Source organism: Strix aluco, chromosome 17, assembly GCF_031877795.1.
Source record: "Strix aluco isolate bStrAlu1 chromosome 17, bStrAlu1.hap1, whole genome shotgun sequence".
NCBI lineage: Eukaryota > Metazoa > Chordata > Aves > Strigiformes > Strigidae > Strix > Strix aluco.
In genome coordinates, this window is record NC_133947.1 from 1,255,339 (window position 1) to 1,277,849 (window position 22,511).

Genomic DNA, 22,511 nt, shown 5'->3' on the forward strand with positions numbered 1-22,511 from the left:
CTCCGGGAGGGCGTGGGCAGGGCCCAGGGGCGCAGACCGGGCCCGCGGGAGGGCAGGTCCCAGGGCATACCCCGGGGCAGGCCCCAGTGCCCGGGGCAGGCCGTAGTGCCGGGGATAGGCCCCAGGGCCCGGGACAGGCCCCGACCGGCGGCGCAGCCCTGGGCCCCGCTCGGGCCCCTGTTACCACAGCAACTGGCGGCGGCGGCGGCAGCCAATGGGAGCGCGCCCTGCGGCGGGCCCGCGCGCGGCGCGGCGGCAGCCAATGGGCGCGGCCCCTGGCGGGGCAGCCCCGCGGTCTCCGGGGCAACAGGGCCGCCGCCGCCGCCCCATTGGTGCCGCCCGCAGCCGAGTGGGCGGGGCCTGGCCGGGAGGGGCGGGGCCTGGCGGGGCCGGGCCGCGCCGCGGGGGACAAGGCCCCACTCGTGGCACCGGGGGAGCCGCGCGGTCGCCCCGTGGGCAACGAATTCCGCCCCCCGGCGGCCCCCGCTCTGACCCGCAGGGAACCGAGCCCCGGGGATGGTGGGGCGGGAGAGAGTAGGCGCCCCCGGGACCCGGTGGACCGGCAGGGGCGGGGTCCCGGAGCAGTGTCCCGGGGGGATGCTCAGCGTCCCGACCGGGTAGAGCCGTGCCCGGGCCGGGGTACCGCTCCCAGGGGGGCCGGGAGGGCTGTGGGGGCTCCTGGGGGTGTAGGGGTCACCGGGGACACCGGGGTGCCCAGACCAGGGGAGCAGCGGGTGCTGGCAGTAGTTGGAGCTTCCCCGGGTGGGTACCGGAGGGCACGGGGGGGTACCGGGGTGCCCAGGTCGGGGTACCGGGACGCTCGTGTGAAGGTACCGGGGGTGCTGCGCAGCTCAGCCGGGGCACCGGGAGCTACCGGGGTGCCGTGGTGGCGGTACCGGGGGGGGTACCGGGCGTGCCGCCCTGCCATTCTCTCCAGCAACCCCTTCCCGGAGGGCGCCCATTGGCGGAGCCGGATATTCCCCCCCGCCCCGCGGCCAATGGGCCGGGGGGGGGCGGTGCCTCCCATTGACAGAACCGGCGCGGCGGTGTTTACCGGGGGCGGCGCGGGGGCGGAGCGGCGGCGGCTATAAGAGCGGTACCGGGGGGCGTGCGGGTCCCGGGCTTCCCGCACCGCCCCCGCGCACCCCGACCCGGACCCGTCGCAGCGTCCTCGCACCGCACCCGACCCGGAGCATCCGCCGACTCAACCGGGGAAGCATCCCTGGGGCCGGTACCGAGCATCCCCGGAGCCTCCCCGGGCCGGCGCGGAACATCCCAGACCATCCCCGGAGCGGGGCGGGGCGGAGCATCCCCGTGCCGGTGTGGAGCGTCCCTGAGCCGGAGCATCCCCGGAGCCGGTACAGAGGATCGCGGAGCATCCCCGGGGCCGGTACCGAGCATCCCGGAGCATTCCGGGAACGGTACAGAGGATCGCGGAGCATCCCCGGGGCCGGTACCGGGCATCCCGGAGCATCCCGGGAACGGTACAGAGGACCGCGGAGCATCCCCGGACCAGCGTGGAGCATCCCCGGGGCCGGTACCGAACATCCCTGAGCAACCCGGGGCCGGTACAGAGGATCCCGGAGCATCCCCGGGGCCGGTACAGAGGATCCCGGAGCATCCCCGGGGCCGGTACAGAGGATCCCGGAGCATCCCCGGGGCCGGTACAGAGGATCTCGGAGCATCCCCGGGGCCGGTACAGAGGATCCCGGAACATCCCCGGACCGGCGCGGAGCATCCCGGGGGGCGGTACCGAGGATCCCGGAGCATCCCGGGGGCCGGTACCGAGCATCCCCGGACCAGATCGCTGCGGAGCATCCCCGAGCCGGATACCACCGGGCCGGCCCGGGGGCTCCTCCGGAGCATCACAGCGGCCGCCGCCCCGGGCGGAGCCGCCCCCGCCGTGCGCCCCCGGGCCCCGGCGCGGCCCCCTGCGCCCCGCCCCGCCGCCGCCGCCCGCTCCGCACAATGGGGGCGGCGCGGCGCGGCGCGTAGCGGCGGGCGGGGAGGCGGCGGGCGGGGAGGAAGAAGAAGAGGAGGAGGAGGAGGAGGCGGCGGCGGCGGCAGCGGGGGGATCCCGGGCCCCGGCATGGTGCAGCGCGGCACACGGGGCCGGGGCGCGGAGGCTCGGCGGGAGCCCTGCGCCCCGTTGCCCACCCGCGACGCCGAGCCCGCCTGGTGCAAGACGCCGAGCGGCCACATCAAGCGGCCCATGAACGCCTTCATGGTGTGGTCGCAGCACGAGCGCCGCAAGATCATGGATCAGTGGCCCGACATGCACAACGCCGAGATCTCCAAGCGCCTGGGCCGGCGTTGGCAGCTCCTCCACGACTCCGAGAAGATCCCCTTTGTCAAGGAGGCCGAGCGCCTGCGCCTCAAGCACATGGCCGACTACCCCGACTACAAGTACCGGCCTCGGAAAAAGGGCAAAGTGGGCACCGGCGCGTCCCGCCCGCGGCTCCCGGTGAAGATCAAACCCTCTGTGTTGGGCCGCGTCTCCGCCGGCCGCAGGCAGCCCGCCAAGCCGCCCGCCGGCACCGACACCCCGCAGGAGCCCGCGCCGGAGGTGCCCGCCGAGGACTCCCCCGCAGCGCCCACCCAGGAGCCCCCCGCGCCCCCGAGCCCCGCCACCGCCTGCCCCGAGGCGGGAAGGTCACCGGAGAGCGGGTCCCCCTCTCCCATGTCGGCTGGGTCCCCTCCCTCCTCCTCCTCCAGCTCCTCCGATGAGGAGCTGGAGGAAGAGCTGCTGGGGGTCCTGCCCGGGCGGGCCCCTGCCGGTGCCACCTGCGGTGCCCTGGACTGGTCCGTCTTCGACAAGGACCACGAGCTCTTCCCGCGGGGAGGCGGCTCCTCGCACTTCGAGTTCCCGGACTATTGCACGCCCGAGGTGACGGAGATGATAGCGGGGGACTGGCTCATGTCCAGCATCTCGGACTTGGTCTTTACCTACTGAGTCCCACGCTCTGCAGGTAACGCTCTTCTCTTTTTCCACAATCAGGTCGTATCAAAAACAAAACAAAACAAAAAAAACAAAACAGGAAAAAAAAAAGAACCGAAACCAGCTGTTTACATGCAGGAATCAGGTATTTTACCTTGAAGCTGCTGGAAGGCAGAGCTCCCTGCTCACCCCACCCCCCCGGCACACACCCACTCCTCGTCCATCCGTCTGTCCGGCTCTCGCCTTGCGCCCGCGGGACGCGTGGCTGACCGTCGCGGTTATTTACCCGTGAAATGTGAACATCTCATCGGGGTTTTTATTGTCGGTGCTCGGCCGCTTCCCCCCGCGGCTCCGGCTGCCGCAGCACTGCCGGCCATGGCCGCTCCCATCCCCGCCGGCCGCTGTGCCGGGTTCCCTCCCGCTCTCGGGGCAGCGGGAGTGCCCACGCCGGCCCCGGCTCTCGGTGCGTGTCCTGCCCTCCCCTTTCCTCGGGGAATGGCCGATTCCTTTTGCTTTTTGACTGCATTTAAAGCACGGCTTCAATTTTCTCCTCCTCCTTGTAGCAGCCCTTGGGGAGGGACGCGGAGCCATGCGGAGCCCTCCCTGCCCAACGCCGCGTTTCATGGGGGTCCCTGACGCCCCGTTTCATGGCCGTCCCTGGCTTTTGGGGGTTCGGTGTCCCCCAGGACCGGCTCTTTCCCTGCGGTCCGCGCTCCCCGCCACTCGCTTGGGGAAGAGCGAAGTTGCGCGCACGTGATCCGCACGTGGACGCGGGAAGCTGTGTTGTTCCTCTCGCCAGGCACTTGTGCAGAGGTGGCCATGCCATGGGGGGAGCCCATGCCCGGGGCCACCCCAAACCGCTTCCCAAAGCAGCTAGCTCCCATTTTAGCCTTGAACCTGGTGCTGGACCCGCTCGGGACTGGCTCGCCTTGGCCAGCGGAGCCAGGTCACGCCGTGCCCGGCTGCGGTGGCTGGCAGGGAGCAGGCAGGGCAGGGCCGCTGCGGGAAATCTGCCTTAAGCAACCGCCCCAACGGGGCCGGGAGCGGCAGCACCGATGCCGGTGGGCGCGTGGGGCATGGGTGATGCTCTGACACGACGCTCCTCCACGCTGTGCCGTGCTGCGCCAAGAGCAGGGGCATCCCGGCAGAGCACTGCCAAGGAGCTTCCCGGCGGGGAAGGTCGTGCCGCAGCGGCTCCTCCAGCTGCGTTTTTTCTTTGCTTTTCCTAATGGCTCCTTCCTGCGAGGAGCCGCCTCCTCCCGCTGCCGGGGAGCACGTGGCTGCGGTGGTGGCTCGGTGGCCACCGCAGGCTGCGTTTGTGGGGCAGGGGCTGTGCTCGGGTATGGCTGTGCCGTGTGGGGGGTCGGCGGGGACCCCAGCTCCCCCCGAGCTGCCAGCCCTGGGGACGTGGCCGTGGCGGGGGCTGACAGCGCCTGGAGAAGCTGTACCAGGCCAGGCAGGGATCGCTGCTCAAAGTAGCCACCGAGGTCCCCCCTGGCCCCAATTCCACAGGGGCTCCGGGTGTGCGGGAGCCCCTCTGACCCTTTGTGGGCAGTGGGGTGCTGGGGGCAGCAGGGCACCCGCTCCCTGGGGCTCTGCCTCCCCTTTTTGGGGACACCAGTTCCTCCAGTCACAGGCTGCCCCGTGTGCGGGGCCGGAAGGAGCTGTGACCAGGGGAAGGGCAGCCCCCCTCCTGCCCCCGGGGGTCTGGTGTCCCCCCAGGGTGGCTCGGAGCAGGGGGGGGACCTGCCTGGCCCCGCTGCCAGGTGGCCCTGGCTGAGGACAGTCGCCATGAGGACAGTCCCTGGGCCCTTCGCAGGGATGCTGGGCGGCCCCCGGCCCCGGCCTGGGGGTCCCGTCGAGGCGCGTCAGCCCTCGCGGTGTAGATGTGTCGGTGTGTAGCGGTAGCTGTGCGTGTGTGTGTCGGCGTTGCGTTAGGCACGGTGTTTTGGTAGCCCCGGTGCGGGTGCCAGCCTGCGGAGCCAGGCAGGCGTCACGCATCAGACACGTGTTCCCCGTATAGAGCGCATCCCCATCCCTGCCCCCCCACTTCCCGACCCCCACCCCCGAGGCCGTTCCCCAGCCCCACCCAAGCTGGAAAAGCCAAATAAGCGCCGGGCCAGACGTGACACCAGCCGCCTGCTCCCACCTCACCGCCGCTCGGGGGGGGGGGGGGCTCTGCCTTCTCACCCCCATGCCAGGAGCACCCCAAGTCCCCCCTCCCAGGCGTGAGCCGGGTTTGGGGTCCCCACGGGGTCCTACAGCCCTGGGGCTCTCCGATGTGCACAGATCTCGCCCAGCACCTCGGTGCCTTCTCGTGGGGGGGGTGCTTGGGAAAGGCGCTGAAGCTGCCGGCTGCCCACCCTCCATCCCCAGCCAGGGGGGAAGCCAAAGCCCCCTCCCCCCCACCCCCAAAAATACCGGCAGGGCCTGAGGCCACGGTGAGGGTCTCACATCCTACGTGTGCTCTGCCAGCCCTGCAGCTCGGGGCTGCATCTCCTGGTCCCAGCCGGGACACGGGGGGGCCTGGCAGACCCCTCTGTGCCGTGGGTCACCCGTGGGCCGGGGCGCTCCCTCCACGGACTGTCAGGCGAAACATTTCCTCAGGAGCAGGTTCTGGGTCAGCGCCAGAACCAGAGCCAGAGCCGGGGACCCCCCCCCAGCCCCTGGCCACAAGCACAACACCATCCGCTTCGCCCCCGTCGTCCCCCCGTCCCCCGTCCCTGTCCCCCTCCTGCCCCCTCCTCGAGACTCGCTGGGTGTGTTTGTCAGGGGAGAACCGTCGTGGACAGTGGTGGATTTTCTGTGCCGTGTGGTTGTAGTGCTTAGAGACACCCCCCCCCCGCCGCCAACTCCCCCCCCTGCCCCCCCCCCCCCCCCCCCTCCGCAGCGTGCAGCCCCCTCCCGCTGCGCCCCCCCCCGCCTCCCCGCTGCCCGGTGGCTGGCTGGCGTGCGTGTGCGAGCGTGTGTGCGTGCGCGTGCGACATCCCGTCATCACTAGAGACAAAGCGAATAATAATAATAATAATAATAATAAATGAATAATAAAAATAAACCAAACCTCTCTCAGGAAGAAGCCGCCCCGGCGGCGGCCAAGCGGGCCGGGGGCCCTCGGGGCCGGTGGGGCCCCGGCGCAGCCTGCGGACGGGCGCCAGCGCTCGGGGTCACCTTTGTAGTGTCGTGTTAGTGAAGGGTCCCTGTATCTGTTGTCTTGGAGAAATAGGCTCTTAGCCGAGGGGCACCCCCGGCCCAGCTCGGGGTGACGGGGGGTGGGGGGGGGCGCCGCGGCCGGCTCCGGCTCTGCGGAACCTCGGCTAACGGTTATCCCGACTGTCGTGACTATGGAATAAAAAAGTGTGTTGGTCTGCTGCCCACGGCTCCAGCTGCTCCTGCGCCGCCTCGCTCCTCCCAGGGGGACGTGGGGTTCCCAGGGGGATGTGGGGTCCCCAGGGAGATGTGGGGTCCCCAGGGGGACGTGGGGTTCCCAGGGAGATGTGGGGTTCAGAAGGGCACGCAGGATTCCTGGGGGGATGCAGGGTCCTCAGGGGGATGTGGGGTCCCCAGGGGGATGTGGGGTTCCCAGGGGGACATGGGGTTCACAGGGAGATGTGGGGTCCCCAGGGGGACGTGATGTTCCCAGGGGGATGTGGGGTTCAGAAGGGCACGCCAGATTCCTGGGGGGATGCAGGGTCCTCAGGGGGATGTGGGGTCCCCAGGGGCCAGCACCCAGCTCCCACCCTGGTCTGTGGGCTTCCCCCCCACCACAAGCCCTGGTTTCCGTGGGCTCCCACATCGACCGTCCCGCGGGGGGGCCCCACACTCAGCAGCCAGAGCGGGCTGGAGGCCCTGGGGGAGCAGCAGCAGCTGCTGGGGGGCGTGTGTGTGTCTGAGTGCACACATATGCGCGTGTGCCTGTACACGTGTGTGCAGCCTGTGTGCGTGGCATGGGGGTGCACAGTGTGTGCACATGTATGTGCCGTGTGTGTAGATGTTATGTGCCCTGTGTGTGCACACATATGTGCTGTGCACGCGTGTGCTGTGCCTCCTCCGCGCACACGCAGCCCCACGGCACCGTTGGGGGTCGGGGTGCTAATCCAGCCCCACAGGAGGGCCCGGGGGGGTCACGGGGGGGCCCTGAGCCGCTTGCGTCACCCCCCCCACTCCCTTGCCTGCAGCTGTTGCCACGGCAACAAGGGGAGCCTGGAGCATCCCTGGGTACCACCGGCCCCTCCCACCACGCCCCGGGTGATGCTGGAGACCTGGCTGTCCCCGGGGGGGGGGGGGGAGGGGAGGGGGGGGGCAGGGGTGAGCCGGCGTGAGGACACGGGGGGATGCAGGATGAGGGCAGCCCTCAGAGAGGGGGGAAAAGTGATGGGCACCAGGGGTGCACTGGGGTGGTCCCCAGGGCGTGTCCTGCCCCCCCAAACTGGCAGCACCAGGCTGCCCCCCCCCGCCCCAACCCTGCGATGGGGTGGGAAGGGATGGAGGGACAAGCGTGTCCCCAGTTTTGGGGACCCCCAGGCTGGGGCTGTGCTGGGGGACAGCAGCATGACCCCCCCTGCCCCCCCCCGCAAGGCCTCTGCGGCACAGGGCTTTGTTCCGCGTCGCGGCCGGCACCGAAAGGGTCCCGGTTGCCCCCCCGCCCTCCTCCTCCTCGCTGACATTTCCACACACATCCCCTCGCATGTGGCAGCTCCCCACGGCAGGCGGGGGAGGACACACACACACGGTGGCCCCATCCTCACGCTGTGGTGGTGGCCGCGTCCTCGTGTCCCTGCAAGGCCGTGGCCACTTGGGTCACCCCGAAGGTGGCCACCGTCCCTCCCCGCCACTGCCCCTCTTTCCCCAGCGCCGGCCATTGGGTGGCTGCGGGTGGCCCGACGTGGGGCCTGATCCTGCCAATGCGGCGGCGGGGGCTGTGCCAGGTCGGGGGCTGACAGTGAGGGGTTTTGGAGGGGGGGGGGTGTCTGGTGGGGGGGGGTCCCCTCCCTCCATCCATGTGGAAGCTCCGCCAGGACAACGGCAGCAATGCCCTCGGTCAGCCCGAGGACGTGGCCTCGCTACCCCAGGCGGGTCCTGATGGCCAAGACAGAGCCCTGAGTGTGTGTGGGGGGCAGCTCTTGGGGTCCCTCTTGGTGCTCCCCAAAACAGGCTGTGCCCCCCCTGCACCGGCCCGATGACCCCCCCGCTGTGAGCTGGATGGCAGCTGCGGGCCCAGCGTGGTGCAGGGGCCTCCCCCTCTTCCACGAGGACTGCACCGGGGCCAGCCCTGATGGGGACGGCGATGGGGACGGCGATGGGGACGGCGATGGGGACGGCGATGGGGACGGCGACGGGTCCTCACCCCGGGGAGCCTGGGCACCCCTCAGCTGGAAGGTGAGAGACTCGCAAATCCCTCTGTCTCCCCTCCCCTCGGAGATGCACCCCCCTGCTCGCAGGGCGCATCCCGCCATGGCCTTTGGGTGGCCCCATCCCCGGGTGAGTCCCTCCATGGGGACCCTGCTCCTGCTCACGGGGGCCACTGGCCGCCGGCTCCCCCCCCGGTGCCCCTGAAGCTGGAGGGGATGGGGCAGGAGGAGCCGGGGGTGTTGGATCACCTGGAGCTGGCTCAGGCCCATCCCATCCCGCTGTCCCCCCGTCGCTGTGCAGGGAAGGTGCTGAGAAACCCCTTCGCTGGCGGCGCGGCGGCCGCTGCTGTGTCAGAAACCCCACGAGCGCCGGGTTTTGCCATCACCTGCCCCCGCCGCCGGCAGCACCTCCTTCAGTTCGGCACAAAACCTTAAAAATCCAGTCCCACTCCTTGCCATGGGCAGGGACACCTGCCACTAGCCCAGGTTGCCCAAAGCCCCGTCCAACCTGGCCTTGAACCCTTCCAGGGAGGGGGCAGCCACAGCTTCTCTGGGCAACCTGTGCCAGGGCCTCCCCACCCTCACAGGGAAGAATTTCTTCCTTGGATCTGATCTAAATCTCCCCTCTTTCAATCTAAAACTGTTCCCCCATGTCCTATCCCTACACCCAGGTTTCCGTACAGATACTGTTTCCCCCTTTGTGCTCTTTTTGGGTAAATAAAAGACCTGCCACACTTCCTGTGGGCTGTTCTCTCCGCTGTGCCCCAAACAGGCCGCGGGTGCCTGGGGCTGGGCCTGGCTGTGTCGGGGAAGCGCCTGCAGCAGCTCCGTGCCCGCAGGTGAAGGACCTGGGGGGCATTTTCCCCCCCTTGGCAGGTGCTGGGCTCACCCCAGGCTCCAGGCAGGGCACCCGTCCCCACAGCGCCCCAGAGCTGGGCAGCACATAACGCAATAACGAAGGCACGTGGTGCAAGGAACGGCGCTTTGCCAGCTCCCCAAGCTCCCTCTCGCTGTCAAACCTCAGCCCTGCCCACCCTCTGCCCCCAAAACCCCGCTGAGCCCCCGGCAGCCCCTCCACCAGCCTCTGTGTGTCCCTCTCAAAAGGGCTTTGAGTGCTACCGAGAAAAATCACTTACGAAGAGGAACCCACAAGGAAACTAAAAATAACTCTGGCACAATCCGGTGAGCGTGGCCGACCCAGCAAAGCCCGATCCCCACCCGGGGGCTGCGTCCCCCCAGCTCAGCGGCGCACGCCCGGGCCTCTGCCGCTGGGCACCGTGCCCAGGATCCCCTCCAGCAGCCAGGAGCCTGGCCCAGGGTGCCAAAGGGGCCAGGAAGATCAGGCTATTTACAGCCCTGCTCTGCTCGCCACACTGCTGGGGATGGGCTGGGGGGACGCCCCGGTGAGCCACCGGCATGGGCGAGTCCTGGCGTTTAACCAAAGGGAGGCAGATGGAAGGAGAGGAGCAAGCGGGGCACACGTGTGCCCCTTCGGCTCCGCTCCCGCTTCTCTCCCCATGGGGCCACTGGGTGCGAGGCCACACGGGGTGGGGAGGTGCCAGCTCTGGGCCTCAGGGTGCTACGAGGGCAGATCTGGCACCCCCAGCCGGCACAGGGGGAGGGAAAGGCGTTTAGTAACTGTTTATTTTACAGTTATAAGGGTTTGTACAAATCTGCATTTACACGGGTATGTATAAGTCTTTGTACAGAGTAACCGAAGCACCCGAAGCGACCGTCTCCTCCCGGGCCCTTCCTGCCCCTGGGGACAACGCAAGAACTAAAGTGCATCATGGCCAGAGAGCCGGGGGGGGGGCTGCGGGGGCTTCCCCCCCGCGTGGGGCTCCAGCCATCCCCTCCTTCGGGGCAGTGGGGGAGCGTACAGAGGGGTGCTGGGACCTCCAGCAGCACCCCCAGGTCCCCCCAGCCTCTCCTGCACCACTAGTTTCTAAAGTGCAAAGTCACTCGGGCCTCCGCCCCGCTGCTGCCGCGGGGCCAGAAACAGGCTCTGCCTTCAGCCCTGTGGGGAGAGGAGACCCAGGGGCAGCCCCCAGCTCTCACCCCCAGCACGAGCTGGGGCCGAGGGACCAGGTTTCGGCCCCCCCTGCCCACGCGAGAGCAGATTCACACGCTCCAGCTTTCAGCCTGCAGACAGCAAAGGCAACTCCGCTGCTCAGAGCTTTCTAGAAACCTGGGTCAGGCGTGACGCTGCCCGCACGCCCTCCGGCCAGCCCGACGGGCAGAAAGGCACGGCCCCTCTGGCGCGAGGGCTCACGGGGCAACCCAGAACTCCCCCAGAGGCGGCGAGGAAGCGACAAGGCAGGGGGTTGGGACAGGAGGGTGCGGAGTCTTGCAGGGCACGGGTTTTCTTCTCTATCCCAAAATCCAGAACTTTTCAACCGACGCCCAATTTTCAGGTGTGCAGCCTCTGGGCATGGCCCAGGTGGCTTTGGGCACAACGCAGCGGTGGCGGGGGAGCTGGTGGGAGCAGGGAGGGACAGGTAAGGGCACTTGCGGGAGGTTTAGCAGCTCAGGGGAGAGGTAGAGGCAGACAGTGTCTATTGGCTTTGTCTCAGTGGGACACCGAGTCGTCTAGAAGGGTTTGCTGCTTAGCTTGGAGGGCGGGGAGCGCTCGGACTGCTAACGGGACCGGGTGGGGCGGCAGGAGCGATGCGGGGACGCGGGGTGGCCTTTTGGGAAACTCCCTCACTTGCGTTATTCCACGAGGTGAGGCTGAAGTCTGACCAGCTTGTGGGGGAGATTTAAGACAGACTTCCTACCACAATGACTTCTGCCCTGTGCAAAGTGCTTCACAAGGTGGAAAAAGCCTTTCTCAGCATTAGAGCCTGCTTCCAGAGCTGTAAAAAACATCTGCAACGGGTGTTTACAGTGCCGCTAAGACTCGTGGCGATGCAATCTGGCACACGACAGCACATACCTTGGGCAGGGCGAGCGATACTCATCTCCCGCCTCGCTGACCTGAGATAGGAGCAGCGAAGGAGCCCCAGCGACCGAGAGCTCACCTCCCTCTGGCAGTCCTGTGGGTCTGCTCCTCTCCTCTACCCTTCTCCCCTGGAAACAGATCAGGCTGCAAAGATGAGGAAGCAAAAAAAAGAGCCAGGGAGTGTTACACGCTGGAGAGAACCTCACAGCAGGGTGCTGACAGGGTTTGTGAAAGGTTTGGCTCTTCTCAGAGGTTGCCTAAAGGGAAGGGCCGGATCACCGGCGACGCTGAGTGCAGGCGGCAGGGTGTGATGGCAGCGACGCGGAGCCAGAGGGCTGCCCCATTCTTCAGGAGTGTAACGGCCCCTCGCCCCCATGCTCACACGCACCCAGGCCAAACCCTGCCATGACACCTTCCTCCAGGTGAGGATCTGCCCTCGCTCGCACTAATTACCCCCACCAGAGAACACGGGCTCGTTTCGGTAGAGCCCACACAGGGCTTTCCGCTCTTACAGTCACCTGTGTGCAGCCTGGAGAGCCTGCCTGGTCCGAACCTCTGGTTCCTCACGAGATGGTGGCAGTGCCCATCTGCTCACCCCTGCACGGGGAGGAGAGAACAAGGTGAGCGTTGGTGTGGGGAACAATTCTGCTGGGCTGGTCCCCATCAGTCTCTGTCGCAAAGGCCAAAAGCGTCACAGGACGCAGCAAGAATAAAAAATAATCTTCAGACAGGTCGTTTCCGGACACGTCCTTTCATCAAATGTCACCCCTTCCTGCCAGGGAACGGTGCAGTGACAGGGAAGGTCCCTCCTCTGGCTTCAGGGGAAGATCTGCAGTTCAAACTTGGGTGCCCACTCCAGCGCGCTCTTCACCACGGCCAGGGCAGCTGCTCCCAGCGCGACCGTCAGCCCCATCACCGCCAGCTTGACAAAGCGGTTGGTCCTTGGCTTTGTCAAGATGGATTTTGTCCGCTCCTCCCCTCGGAGCCGCTCCCTGAAGCGCTGCCTCAACACAGTGTCTGGTCTTTGCTGCACTGACGCCAACTCAAAGTCCTTAAAAGTGGAAGCCGCAGTTCTGCAAGAAAAGAAAACGGGTCAAGGAGTTGTCCCCAGATCAACATTGGGACCAGCCTCCTGCCAGGGGGGAAGGCCTCCACGAGGGAGAAAGACCTGGCAAGGGGACATAGAGAACACATGGGCCGCCCTGGACTCACCGTTCAGCCTGCTGCTGAGCCGCCTCCTTGGCAAGTTCGGATGGTGGGAACTGGACAAAAAGGTCCCCAGCTTTGCTGATCAGAGTCTCGTAAGGAAGGTCCTGTGGGATCTGGGACAGGAGGTGGTGGACAGAGGCCATGTCGCACTCGCAATCCAGAACTTCCTGCCCCCGGTACAGCACGATCTGCAGAGAGGAGCAAGAGCACTGAGGACAGCCAGGAAAGCGCCTACGACTCCTTGCTGCTCGCTGGCACTCACTTCAGAGCCAGAAGAGATAAACATTTTGCTTCCAGCTGAAAGCCCTGCCCTTCCTCGAGGGGATGCACCACAGTGAAACACCCTCCGTCTGGGAAAAGAAAGGCCAAACGCTTCTGGAGACTCCGAGGCTGTGGAAAACCCCTTCCTGGGTAGTTCTGTCTGTCTTCTGAGCTACTGACAGGTCAGAGACACGGGCAGAACCTCAGCAGGGCTTGACTCCGCACCTTGCCCTCAAACTGAGGTTTGTTTAGGCCTCCCAGAGGAGAAAGGGCAGCTGGACGCAGAGCGCAGGGCTGCCCCAGCCAGCCAGGCTCCCAAGCAAGTGCCCAGCAGCAGGGCCAGCATGGCAAAGCAGAGGAAAACACCAGGTCATGCTGCCTCCATGGCGCTGAATGGAGCAGCGTGAAGATCTGGACACCCCCAGGCTGCCTACAGCACCCCCGGATCCCACCCACCCTCTGCCTTTGCCAAGGCCATTGCGGGGTGCCCTGCAGAGCAGGGTGCAGCCGGGGACAGCACTGGGTTTGCAGCCCCAAACTACCAGCACTTTGCCACGGTTCGGTTAATCCCCCTCCCACTCCAGCCAGTACCTACCACAGCAGCAAAATAAATGGGCATCAGTGGATGGCAAGCCAGGAAGAAGTCATATAATCGCACGACGTGCCTGAAGTCGGACAAAACGTGCCCGAACCAGGTGATCAGCCAGCTGAGAGCAAAGATGGTTCCCACCTCCGCGCTGCAGAGAGAGAAAGTGCTGTTAGATCAGCCCAGCAGCTCAGAAGCAGCTCTGAAAGGCTCCTGGGCGAGCCCTGCACCGCACCTCCGTGCTGGGAAGGGGAGACAGACCGGGCTATTGGCCAGAGCTCAGCCCACATCCACGTTCTGCACCTCCGATACAACCCCGAGGCAAAGCACTACTCGTCTCCCATCCAGCAGGGTCGGCAGTAAAGCTCCAAGCGATCTGCTTCCAGGAGAAGCTGAACGTGTGAGGTGCCACGCCACTGTCTGGCACGCTGACCTGAGGACACCTGAAGTCCTGCAGCACGGTCAGCTTTTCAGATTCCTTTCCATCCTAAAGGTTTACTAACTTCTGGGAGCTTCTAATCCAGCTTGGTACCCAAAGACATCCTGGCCATGAAACGTAACAGAGACACTTGCCCAGAAAAGGACTCTGCACTGAACCTCCCCACTTTCCTTCCTGCTTTATCCTGCCCGGACTACACCTGCGTGTCCCTGTTGCACAAGCTGGGAATTATCCCCAGAACCAGCAACAGACTACAGCAAAACGACAGCAGCTACAAAACCAGGCAGGTGAAGCGGTTGTGGCAGCTTTGTACGACACCGTCCACAACCCCCCAGCCTTTCCAAGACGGACTGCAGACCTCTGGGGTGAAGATGGCACCACGCCAAACCCCCAAGGCAGGCAGCACAGGTCTGGAGGTCTGGGTCTGCTCGGCAGCAGAGTGCCACAGGGCTTTGGGCTGGCACCGTTAACTCTGCGGAAGCCACTGTGGTGCTGGGGCCAAGAGACTGGCAGGGGAGAGCTCCGAGGCCCCAAGGGAACGTCTGCGTACCTCTGCATGAAGTCATGCACGTCAGGGTTCATCTGGTTTATGATGGGCATCAGGTAATTTAAAATGTGCTTGGTATTATCCATCGTTGGGTCCATAAAATCCCTGAGGAAAGATTTAAAAGAAGCTCTGTCAAGCAACCACGTCAGTGAGCTCTCCCTCCAGGGAGGCAGCCAGAAGGGAAATAAACGTCTTGGCAACAAGCAGCTTTGCTGGCAGGGTGGCCCCCAGCCCCAAGGAATTTTGTCTATCTGGGACGGCCCCCCCTTCCTACCTATGTGGGACACGCAGGGCTGATCTGCACAGCAAATCCAGACCCAGACGATCACGCTGGTGTCAGCTGACACTTCTTATTTTGCTGCAGCGCATGTGTGAACCGTAAAGACTTTCCAGCACCCAAAACCTAACTCCCCGTCTGGGAGGAGAGGGAGAATCTCTCCAAATCACTCCCAGCTGAAGGCTTGTTCTCATTTCAGTGCACAAACACTTGCCGTGGGGGCTCAGGACAGCGGTGGTGCAGACCACACTGCCCAAGGCAAGTGGGAGGCACGGTGCTGAGCCCCAGGAGGGGCCCCAACAGCAGAGAGGGACTGAGAACTATGAATAATGCACGTGTGTTGGCTTGTTCAACTTCGAGAGATGCTACAAATTAACCGACAGCCTTCAATTATCTCTTCCCCAGAGCACAACTCCAAGCCATGTGCTATCGTGTGGTCACGCTACTCCCTCACAGCACCCCTCTGGGTACGGCCTTAACCCCAGGCTCTGCCTTCCCGGCCAGCCCCACCTGCACACGCATCCCCACGGCTTCAGGACACGCAGGCGGCTCCTCTCCGCCACTGAGTACCTGAGATGATGCGTCGAGAGCTTCTCCACCAGAGCCGTGGCCAGTCTGTCCCCTACCACGAGGAGGAAGGTGACCACGATGTCATGGTAGCCCTGGTAGTAGTGGAGCTGGGGGTTGCGCTTGAGGACATGGAGGATAATATCGATGAGCTCCTCCTGCAACCCTTCCCTCTGGTCATCTGGCATCCCTGTGGGGACAGCACCAGGCAGTGGTGGGATGGGCGGTGTCACCTCCCTGTGTCCCCTCCTGGTGCCTGCAGTATGCAGGGAGAGGACCTGTGCCTCCACCAACCCGCCTGATCCCAAGGGATGTGCAAAGGGGAGGGAGGTGAAACTAGCAGGAAAAAAATATCTCAAGTCCTAATCTTGCTCCCCACCCCCCAAACTCTGATGGCCCAGGAGAAACCAGTCATTAGGTTGTTTAATCTTCAGAGCTGCAGTGCCCCTGCCCGCAAGGGAGTCGCCGTGGAGGATGGCAGCAGGGTTTGCTGACATGTGTACAGCGCTGCAGAGAGCCAACTGCACCTCGCAGCCAGCACTGCTGAGGCCACTGTAATCATTTTTAATTTCCCAGGGGTTCCAGGAAAAAATTAAACAGGACCCACTTTCACAGAAACTGTGCCAACCGCATCACGTTGCGAGGCCTCCACCGCCACAACTTTCTATCGGTCCCCTGCTAACAACATGTGTTTAGGGACAGGATGTCACAGGAAAAACATTGTCCCTGCCCTGCATAGCTGCAGCCAGTTTCTGGCAGCCCTTGTCAACAGATAAAATGCCCAAAGGCCAAGCAGAAAGTCCCAGTGGAGATCCTGCAATGACAAAGTTCTCCTTTTCCCCTGCTTCACTAATGTGTCTAAAAATAGGCAGGAGGCTGCCATTCAAGGGCAAAAAAAAATCTGTACTAGCAGACCCTTCAGGAATCAGGCCTGCACACAGTATCTGTGCTCGAATCGGAGCGAAACAACTGTTTATGCAAAATAAAAGCAGCAGAAGTGGGAAGGAGATTTTGGCCAGAAATAACGACTGCTCTGCAGAGTTGAGATAGCTGCTGGATTAAATGTTTTATAAATAGCACCACAAGGCACCACCCACCCAACTACTGCAAAACCGTTTTGCTCCTAAAGGTTCAGAGTTCTCTTAAATTTGGTGCATGACCCTGATTTTGAGGCTGTTTTACAGCAGAAATTGTTCTAACCACTGACAAACCTGCCTTCCCTGCCCCTGAGCTAGACCACCGTCGAAAATAAACGGAAGCCAACGGAACGTTTCTTAAGCACTCTGTCTACCCTGATCTCAGCCTGTTCTCAACGGGCGAGGGGACGCAGGATCCGGGCTGCTCTGCGCCACAACCGTGCCCCGGGGCGGGGGGAAGCGTAACCTTGGAAAAGCCACCTCAAAAACCACCACAGGCAGCTGAAGGAAACCGATACCTGCAGAACGGCTCCACTGCGTGAGGAAGCTGCTGTAAGCTCAGAAGGAAAAGGCTTTCTAGAAGTCAGGCGCTCGGAGAAACAGAGCGTCACCCACTGCAACCCCCTGCCCTGAGTCAGGTGTGAGCCAGGAGGAGCCCCACGGCACAGACCTTCCTCCCACAGGGTGGGAAGAGGAGAATCCCCTCTCACCTGGTGGGAAACGGCGCAGGGATCGCCGCACGTCCAGTAGCACTTGCTGGTAATCTTTATTGTCCTCTCGCAGCTCCTTTCCTGCTGAGAAAAAGAGGAATATGATTAACGCTGAGTAGTTGTGGGGGTTTAACGCCAGCCAGCAACTAAGCACCACGCAGCCACTCGCTCACTGCTCCCCTCTCCCAGTGGGATGGGGAGGAGAATCAAAAAAAGGTAAAATTTGAGGGTTAAGAATGGTTTAATAACTAAAATAAAATAACAACAACAATAAAATATAATAATTGTAATGAAAAGGAATATAATAAAAAAGAGAGAGAAATAAACCCCAAGAAAAGCCAAGCGATGCACAATGCCACTGCTCACCACCCACCCGAGCAGCCATCGCCCCCCAGTTTCTGTACTGGGCATGACGCCCTACGGTATGGAATAGCCCTTTGGCTGGCTGGGGTCAGCTCTCCTGGCCACGCTCCCTCCCAGCTTCTCGTGTGCCTCCTCGCTGGCAGAGCATGGGAAACTGAGAAATCCTTGACTTAGGATAGCACTGCTTAGCAACAACTAAAACATCAGCGTGCTATCGTTATTCTCGCGCTAAATCCAAAGTGCAGCACTGTACTGGCGACTGGGAAGAAAATTAACTCTGCCCCAGCCGAAACCAGGACAGGAGTGCAAAGGTACTGGGAAAAGAGCTGGTGAGGGAGCCGGGAGAAACCCTGCCGGAGGCAGGAGGATGAGGCCGCACACACAGACACACCACCCCATCACACGTCCTCTTTTTCGTACGTCACACGCCAGCCCTGTCCCCTCACTTGCACTGCTGCTCATTCCAACACTAACGGCACTTGAGGAAACGAGACTCGTATTTCTTTAAACAACACACGTTAAAATGCTTAAACTGACACCGCTCCCAGCATTCCTGGAAACACCTTTGCTCCACAATTTTGCTGTGCAATTCAAAGCGTACTCAGCAGCAACAAGGCGTGATACGCTGTGGAGACCACAAAGAATAGTTTATTAAATACAAATAATTCAGAAGAAAACCCCACCCATGCTTAGCTAAGATAGTTAAAACGGAAAAGAATTTGCTGGCACACTGAACTATCTATGCGATCATGTGAAGTTAAACGTTGTCTTCCAGCAGCTCTGGTCACCTAAAGCAATCGAGCTCTTGGCTGACGTGGGGGGAGGCACACTTTGAACGGCCACAGATTCAGGGACAACAAAATCTGTCCTGGGGACAGGGACTGTAACAGCTACAGGACTTGGAGCTTCTGCACAGCTAAGGTTTAAAAACCGTGCAGGTACCTCATCAGGAAGGTTGTTTTCCCCACTTCTGCTCTGACCAAACACCACACACACTTCGTGCAACAAACTGCTTCATCTGTGCCTGGAAGAGGCACCCCAGACGTGTTTCGGCCAGGCCAGGGCTCGGCACAGCCACCGCTCCACAGCAGCAACAAAAATTAAGTCTGATGCTTTCCGCTGCAGACAGACTTACACACAACTGCTCGGGGCCACGCCAACCGCGTCCAACGGGGACTGATTCCCATCGCTGACACTAAAGGTAACAACACCCTCACAGCACAATGGAAATGTTGTTTTTAGGAAGCTGCATTGTTTCCAAATCTGCCATTTCCATACAATGCAGAGCGCAAAGCTACGAGGCCCCTTTGCACATGAGCTCGGTGGGAAACCACCAGCGTGCGCAGGGAAAAGGCGGCTCAGAAAGCACGTGCCTCAACCCCGCGATCCCTCCTCCAGCGCGCGCAGAGATCGCCGAGCTGTTCTGCCAAAGCACCCGAGTCCCGGCTGTTCCGTACCTGGGAGCGGGGGCAGGTCGTCTGTATTAACACTCAGCAGCTTCGGCCACACTTTGCAACGAATCTCATCTGTCAGGAGCCCCCCCTCGCTGATCGCCATCCGCCGGAGCGTAGCCACGTCGATGGGGTCGCTGTTCAGAGCCTGATAAATTTCCGCCACTTTTCTTTTCTTCTTCGAATCAAAATCTGTAAGAAGAACACAAAGAGGCACGTTGATGGGCAACGCCAGCACACAGGGGGCAGCGACTCAGATCAGGGCGGTGGGGGGGACACACAAAACCCACTCACAGCAATGTCACACACACACAAGAGGGACGGCACGGGACGGTCAGCAAGGCTCAGCCAGGCTAAGCACGGGGACCCAGCAGCTGACTGTCCCCATCTCCACCGGCTCAGCATCGGGGGCACCCCCAGCGCACCCTGATCAACCCCACCCTGGGCGGGACCACTGCGCTGCTGCCACAGGAGCTGCCACCGCCGCCCGGGTGGATCCCGCGCTCCCTGGCAGACTGTGGCTCCGTTCAGGATGAGGATGGTGACAGCCACACAGAGCCATCCCGCCGCTCTGACGCAGCCGCCGGCTCGGGTGTCAAGTGCTTCCTAAGACCAGGCCTTCATGTTCCGACTGACTCCCAGCCAGGCAGCGGCTCCTGGATGGAGCCATCCTCGGGAGAAGCCTGAGCACTTCCACTGACAGCAACAGTCGTAAGAAAGGACGTAATCACACCAGTTAACAAATCACCAGCGTATTGCCTTCTCGCCCAAGAAACACAAACTTGTCAACTAACGCACAGCTCAGCCAGCATTGAACAAATACCACTGTTTTGTGGGGCACATCAACATGGGGGCAGAGAGGGAGGGGAATAACACACAAAGCACACGGTGCTCTGGTTTGGGATGGGTTAAACGCACTTAAAGGACACGGGAGCGCTTCCCGGGGAGCTGACAAGGGACACTATTTCACACCATATCGTGGTATTTGTCACCGCTGCCTCACATGAGGAAGGAGAGAGAAGACCGGGGGCCACCTGATTTCCCACACCCCAGAGGAGTTTCCACTCAGGAGACTTTGCTGAGCAGCCGCGGGGCTGGAGCCCAGGACGAGGCCGCAAACGCTGCCTTTACCTAAAGGCTTTTCCAACAGATCCAGCTGGGGATCCAAACGGGAATCGTTCGATAAGGGACGTGTCCGGATAGGATTTGGGGTGGGAGGAATTAAAAGGATCCCGATGGTGAAACAGCTGTTTCTCAAGGCCCCAGTCCCCTGGCAGCGACGTGGGGAGCTCGCTCCTCAGCCCACGTGGCACCTCCGGCGCTGCCCCGGCCCTCTCCCTGCTCCCGGGGAGCCACATGCGAGCGCCTGGCTGGAGGCGCCACTTTCTGCGGCGTCGGAACGGGAGACGGCGGGAGGGCAGGCTGCTCAGACACACGGACGCTAAGTAGGTCAAGCAGGGAATGCCTTCCCGTCTCAAAGTACCCTTTTTAAACACTTTTTGGATGAAAACATGCTGTAACGGCCTACAAGAGATCTCCAAGTCTCCTCCAAACACCAAGTTCCTGATAATATTAAAGCTTCTAATGCTCGCCCAGTGACCACAATTTGCTTTTATCTCCCTTCCAGCCCCTTGTGCAAGCAAAGTTATTTGCACACGAGCAGAAACCAGCTGGCCGTTCCCTACCCCCTGCGACACGCAAACACCGGGCTGCCACATGCCGAAGCCTCGGGAAGGAAGAGACAAAGCCTGTGGGAGAAGAAACTCCTGTTCAACGCACAAAGAACTTAGGGAGTAGTACGAAGGAAGGAGCACATATTGTGGGCTCCTCTTCTGAGATCTACTGGCAAATACCCCGATATTACACTGTTCAAATGTACAGCGGGCAATAGCTGCAAGCGTTACCAAAAAGTTGTATTTCAAAAGCTTTTTTGCGCACCCACAAAACCTGAACTCTCAGCGTCACACTTTGAAGGAGAGACAGAAACACAGGCTCTGCGCGTGGGGGCTCATCGCACCGTAACTCAAACCGCACCGTCACGAAAGCTCCACCTGACCCACAAGCGGATTTTTATTGACTTTTGCGGCTAAAACCAGCCCCTGGAAGAGTTCTCGCTGACGAGCGCCCCAGCACGGCACCCGCCTGTGTGTGAGAGCTGGGACCATCTCCGCGGGGCGAGGAGCAGTGCCGGCCCGGCCCGAGCGCCGTTCCCGAGCGGGACGCGGCCCTGCGGCCCCACGGCGGGAAGGACGCGCGGGCAGCGGCACCCGCACAGCCCCTCGCACGGCCGGGCCGGCCCCGGCGCTGCTGCAGAGCCCCCCCCCGGTTAGTGCCGTGATGGGCGGCCTGGAAAAGCGAAGCCCGGAGAGCTCGAGGGCCCGGCCTCGAGTCAGGCAGCTGCCAAACCTTGCCCCGCCTGCCCCAGCCCGCGGCCTGGCGAGGGACCCCGCTCCCCGCCGAGAGACGGTTCCGCAGCCGCGGGGAACGGGCCCGAGCGAGGGGCTTTAGCCCCCGGAACCTCCCCGGGACCCCCGGGCCGGCCCCCCCCCCCGCCTCCCGCCTCCCGCCTCCCGCCTCCCGCCGGGCGCTGCCAACGCAGCGCCGAGCCCTGCCCGCCCCGCCGCCAGGGGGCGCCGCCGCGCTGCAGGGGGCGCTCCAGCCCCCGCCCACACGAGAGGAACCGGCGCCCCCCTCCCCGCCAGGCCCGGCCCGGCCCGTACCGTGACCGCCGACCCCGTTGCGCGGCGGGCTCCGCCGGGCCATGTTCCCGGGCGCTGCGGCGCATACCGGGCCGGAGAGCGGACCGGAGCGGACCGGGGCTCCGCGCTCCCCGCGCCCTCCGGTCCCGTCCCGCCCCCGCCCGCTCCCCCCCGCCCCCCGCCGCCGGCGCGCGGCTCACACGTCACGGCGCCCCACGGCGCAGGCGCAGGCCCGGGGCGGATCACGTGGTGGGGGGGCAAGTTGCGCATGCGCAGAAGGGCGCGCGCAGCACGTGTCGCCCTGTCCCCGCTGCTCCGGGACGTTCGCTCCGAGCTGGTTCTTAGACAAAAACCCCAAACCCTGGACTTCCGTGGCAGAGCTGCTCCCCAGCGCGGTCAGGGCCGGGCTACACATCTGCCAGCGCCATACAACCCGCCCTTAAACCCGCCCCCCCGCATCCCCTCCGCAGCAGCACCCTGTGCTTCACACCAGCACTTGTCCCTCCGGGCACAGGCTTTGGTGCTTCCCTGGGCACGGGCCTTGGGACTGTCAGCCCTTCGCAGTCCCCTCCTGTGTATGGCTCATCCACATCTTTAAGCTCAGAGGGAGCAGCAAGCACTCGGGTTTGCAAACCCCACCTTGCTCGAAATAACAAAAAAAATGGGGTTAAAACCTCATGTGCAGCTCCCAACCCCGTGCAAACAACCACAAGCTGTACTTTTGTCATACCGGGTGCTTTTACGTTACAGCACGTCAAAATAACAGTGAACACGGTCCAACTTTCACATCCTTCTCAGATACAGAAGATGAAGTGCAATGTTTTTCCACTGGCTGAAATCCCGGAGGTGAAAGCTGCCCTGGCGCATTTGACAAACCTCATCTCCCCCACAGCGACCCTCGCAGACAGGGGCCGTGTTTCGCGTTCCGCTGTAACTGAGATGCTCGACCCTACCCCGCACAGAAGTAGCACAGAAGCACGTGGCCCTCACCCCCACAAAAAGAACAAATAAGGGCTGGTGCTCAGAGGAGGGGCAGGAGCTGAACGCCAAGGGAAGAGCACTCAGTGCCCAGGACAAGCAACTGCTGCCACAGCTTCAGGACAGGAGCTCACCCAGAGGGACGGGTGCCCTTGTGCTTACAGCCGCTCCAGCTGAGCCCCACGAGCGTTACAAGACTCAAAACAAGTCACTGAAATGGCAACACACACAAAAAACTAAGAATTTCAACGCCTCGTTGAAGAGGCAGGTTTTTTGGTTT

At 63.1% G+C, this 22,511-nt stretch overlaps 2 protein-coding genes across 3 annotated transcripts; one reads left to right on the top strand and one right to left on the bottom strand.

Moving 5' to 3' along the window:
• The first annotated feature begins 2,089 nt into the window (after nt 1-2,089).
• SOX12 (SRY-box transcription factor 12) lies at nt 2,090-5,228 on the top strand. Its single transcript, XM_074843140.1, has 2 exons — nt 2,090-2,969; nt 3,077-5,228. The coding sequence occupies exon 1, from the start codon at nt 2,090-2,092 to the stop codon at nt 2,951-2,953; it is 864 nt and encodes a 287-aa protein (XP_074699241.1). The 3' UTR covers nt 2,954-2,969; nt 3,077-5,228.
• Nucleotides 5,229-9,912: 4,684 nt separating this feature from the next.
• On the bottom strand, nt 9,913-21,427 carry TBC1D20 (TBC1 domain family member 20). Of its 2 annotated transcripts, none has more exons than XM_074843188.1 (8): nt 21,275-21,427; nt 18,561-18,746; nt 16,741-16,821; nt 15,117-15,303; nt 14,273-14,374; nt 13,293-13,434; nt 12,440-12,624; nt 9,913-12,300 (listed from the first exon to the last, which is right to left on the bottom strand). In XM_074843188.1, exons 1-8 carry the CDS (start codon nt 21,315-21,317, stop codon nt 12,045-12,047), a joined length of 1,182 nt encoding a protein of 393 aa, XP_074699289.1. In that variant the 5' UTR covers nt 21,318-21,427; the 3' UTR covers nt 9,913-12,044. The 2 variants fall into 2 exon arrangements, with proteins under 2 accessions (XP_074699289.1, XP_074699287.1); XM_074843186.1 differs by having other exon boundaries at nt 16,741-16,824; nt 21,275-21,404.
• Between the last annotated feature and the right edge of the window lie 1,084 nt (nt 21,428-22,511).

Excerpts from the sequence above, each read along its gene's own strand:
- TBC1D20 (XM_074843186.1), bottom strand. The coding sequence starts at position 21,317 with ATGGCCCGGCGGAGCCCGCCGCGCAACGGGGTCGGCGGTCACG. Across the intron at positions 18,747-21,274 it reads CAACGGGGTCGGCGGTCACG|ATTTTGATTCGAAGAAGAAA; the intron begins GTACGGGCCGGG and ends TTCTTCTTACAG. Across the intron at positions 12,301-12,439 it reads GCTCAGCAGCAGGCTGAACG|AACTGCGGCTTCCACTTTTA; the intron begins GTGAGTCCAGGG and ends CTTTTCTTGCAG.
- SOX12 (XM_074843140.1), top strand. The coding sequence starts at position 2,090 with ATGGTGCAGCGCGGCACACGGGGCCGGGGCGCGGAGGCTCGGCGGGAG.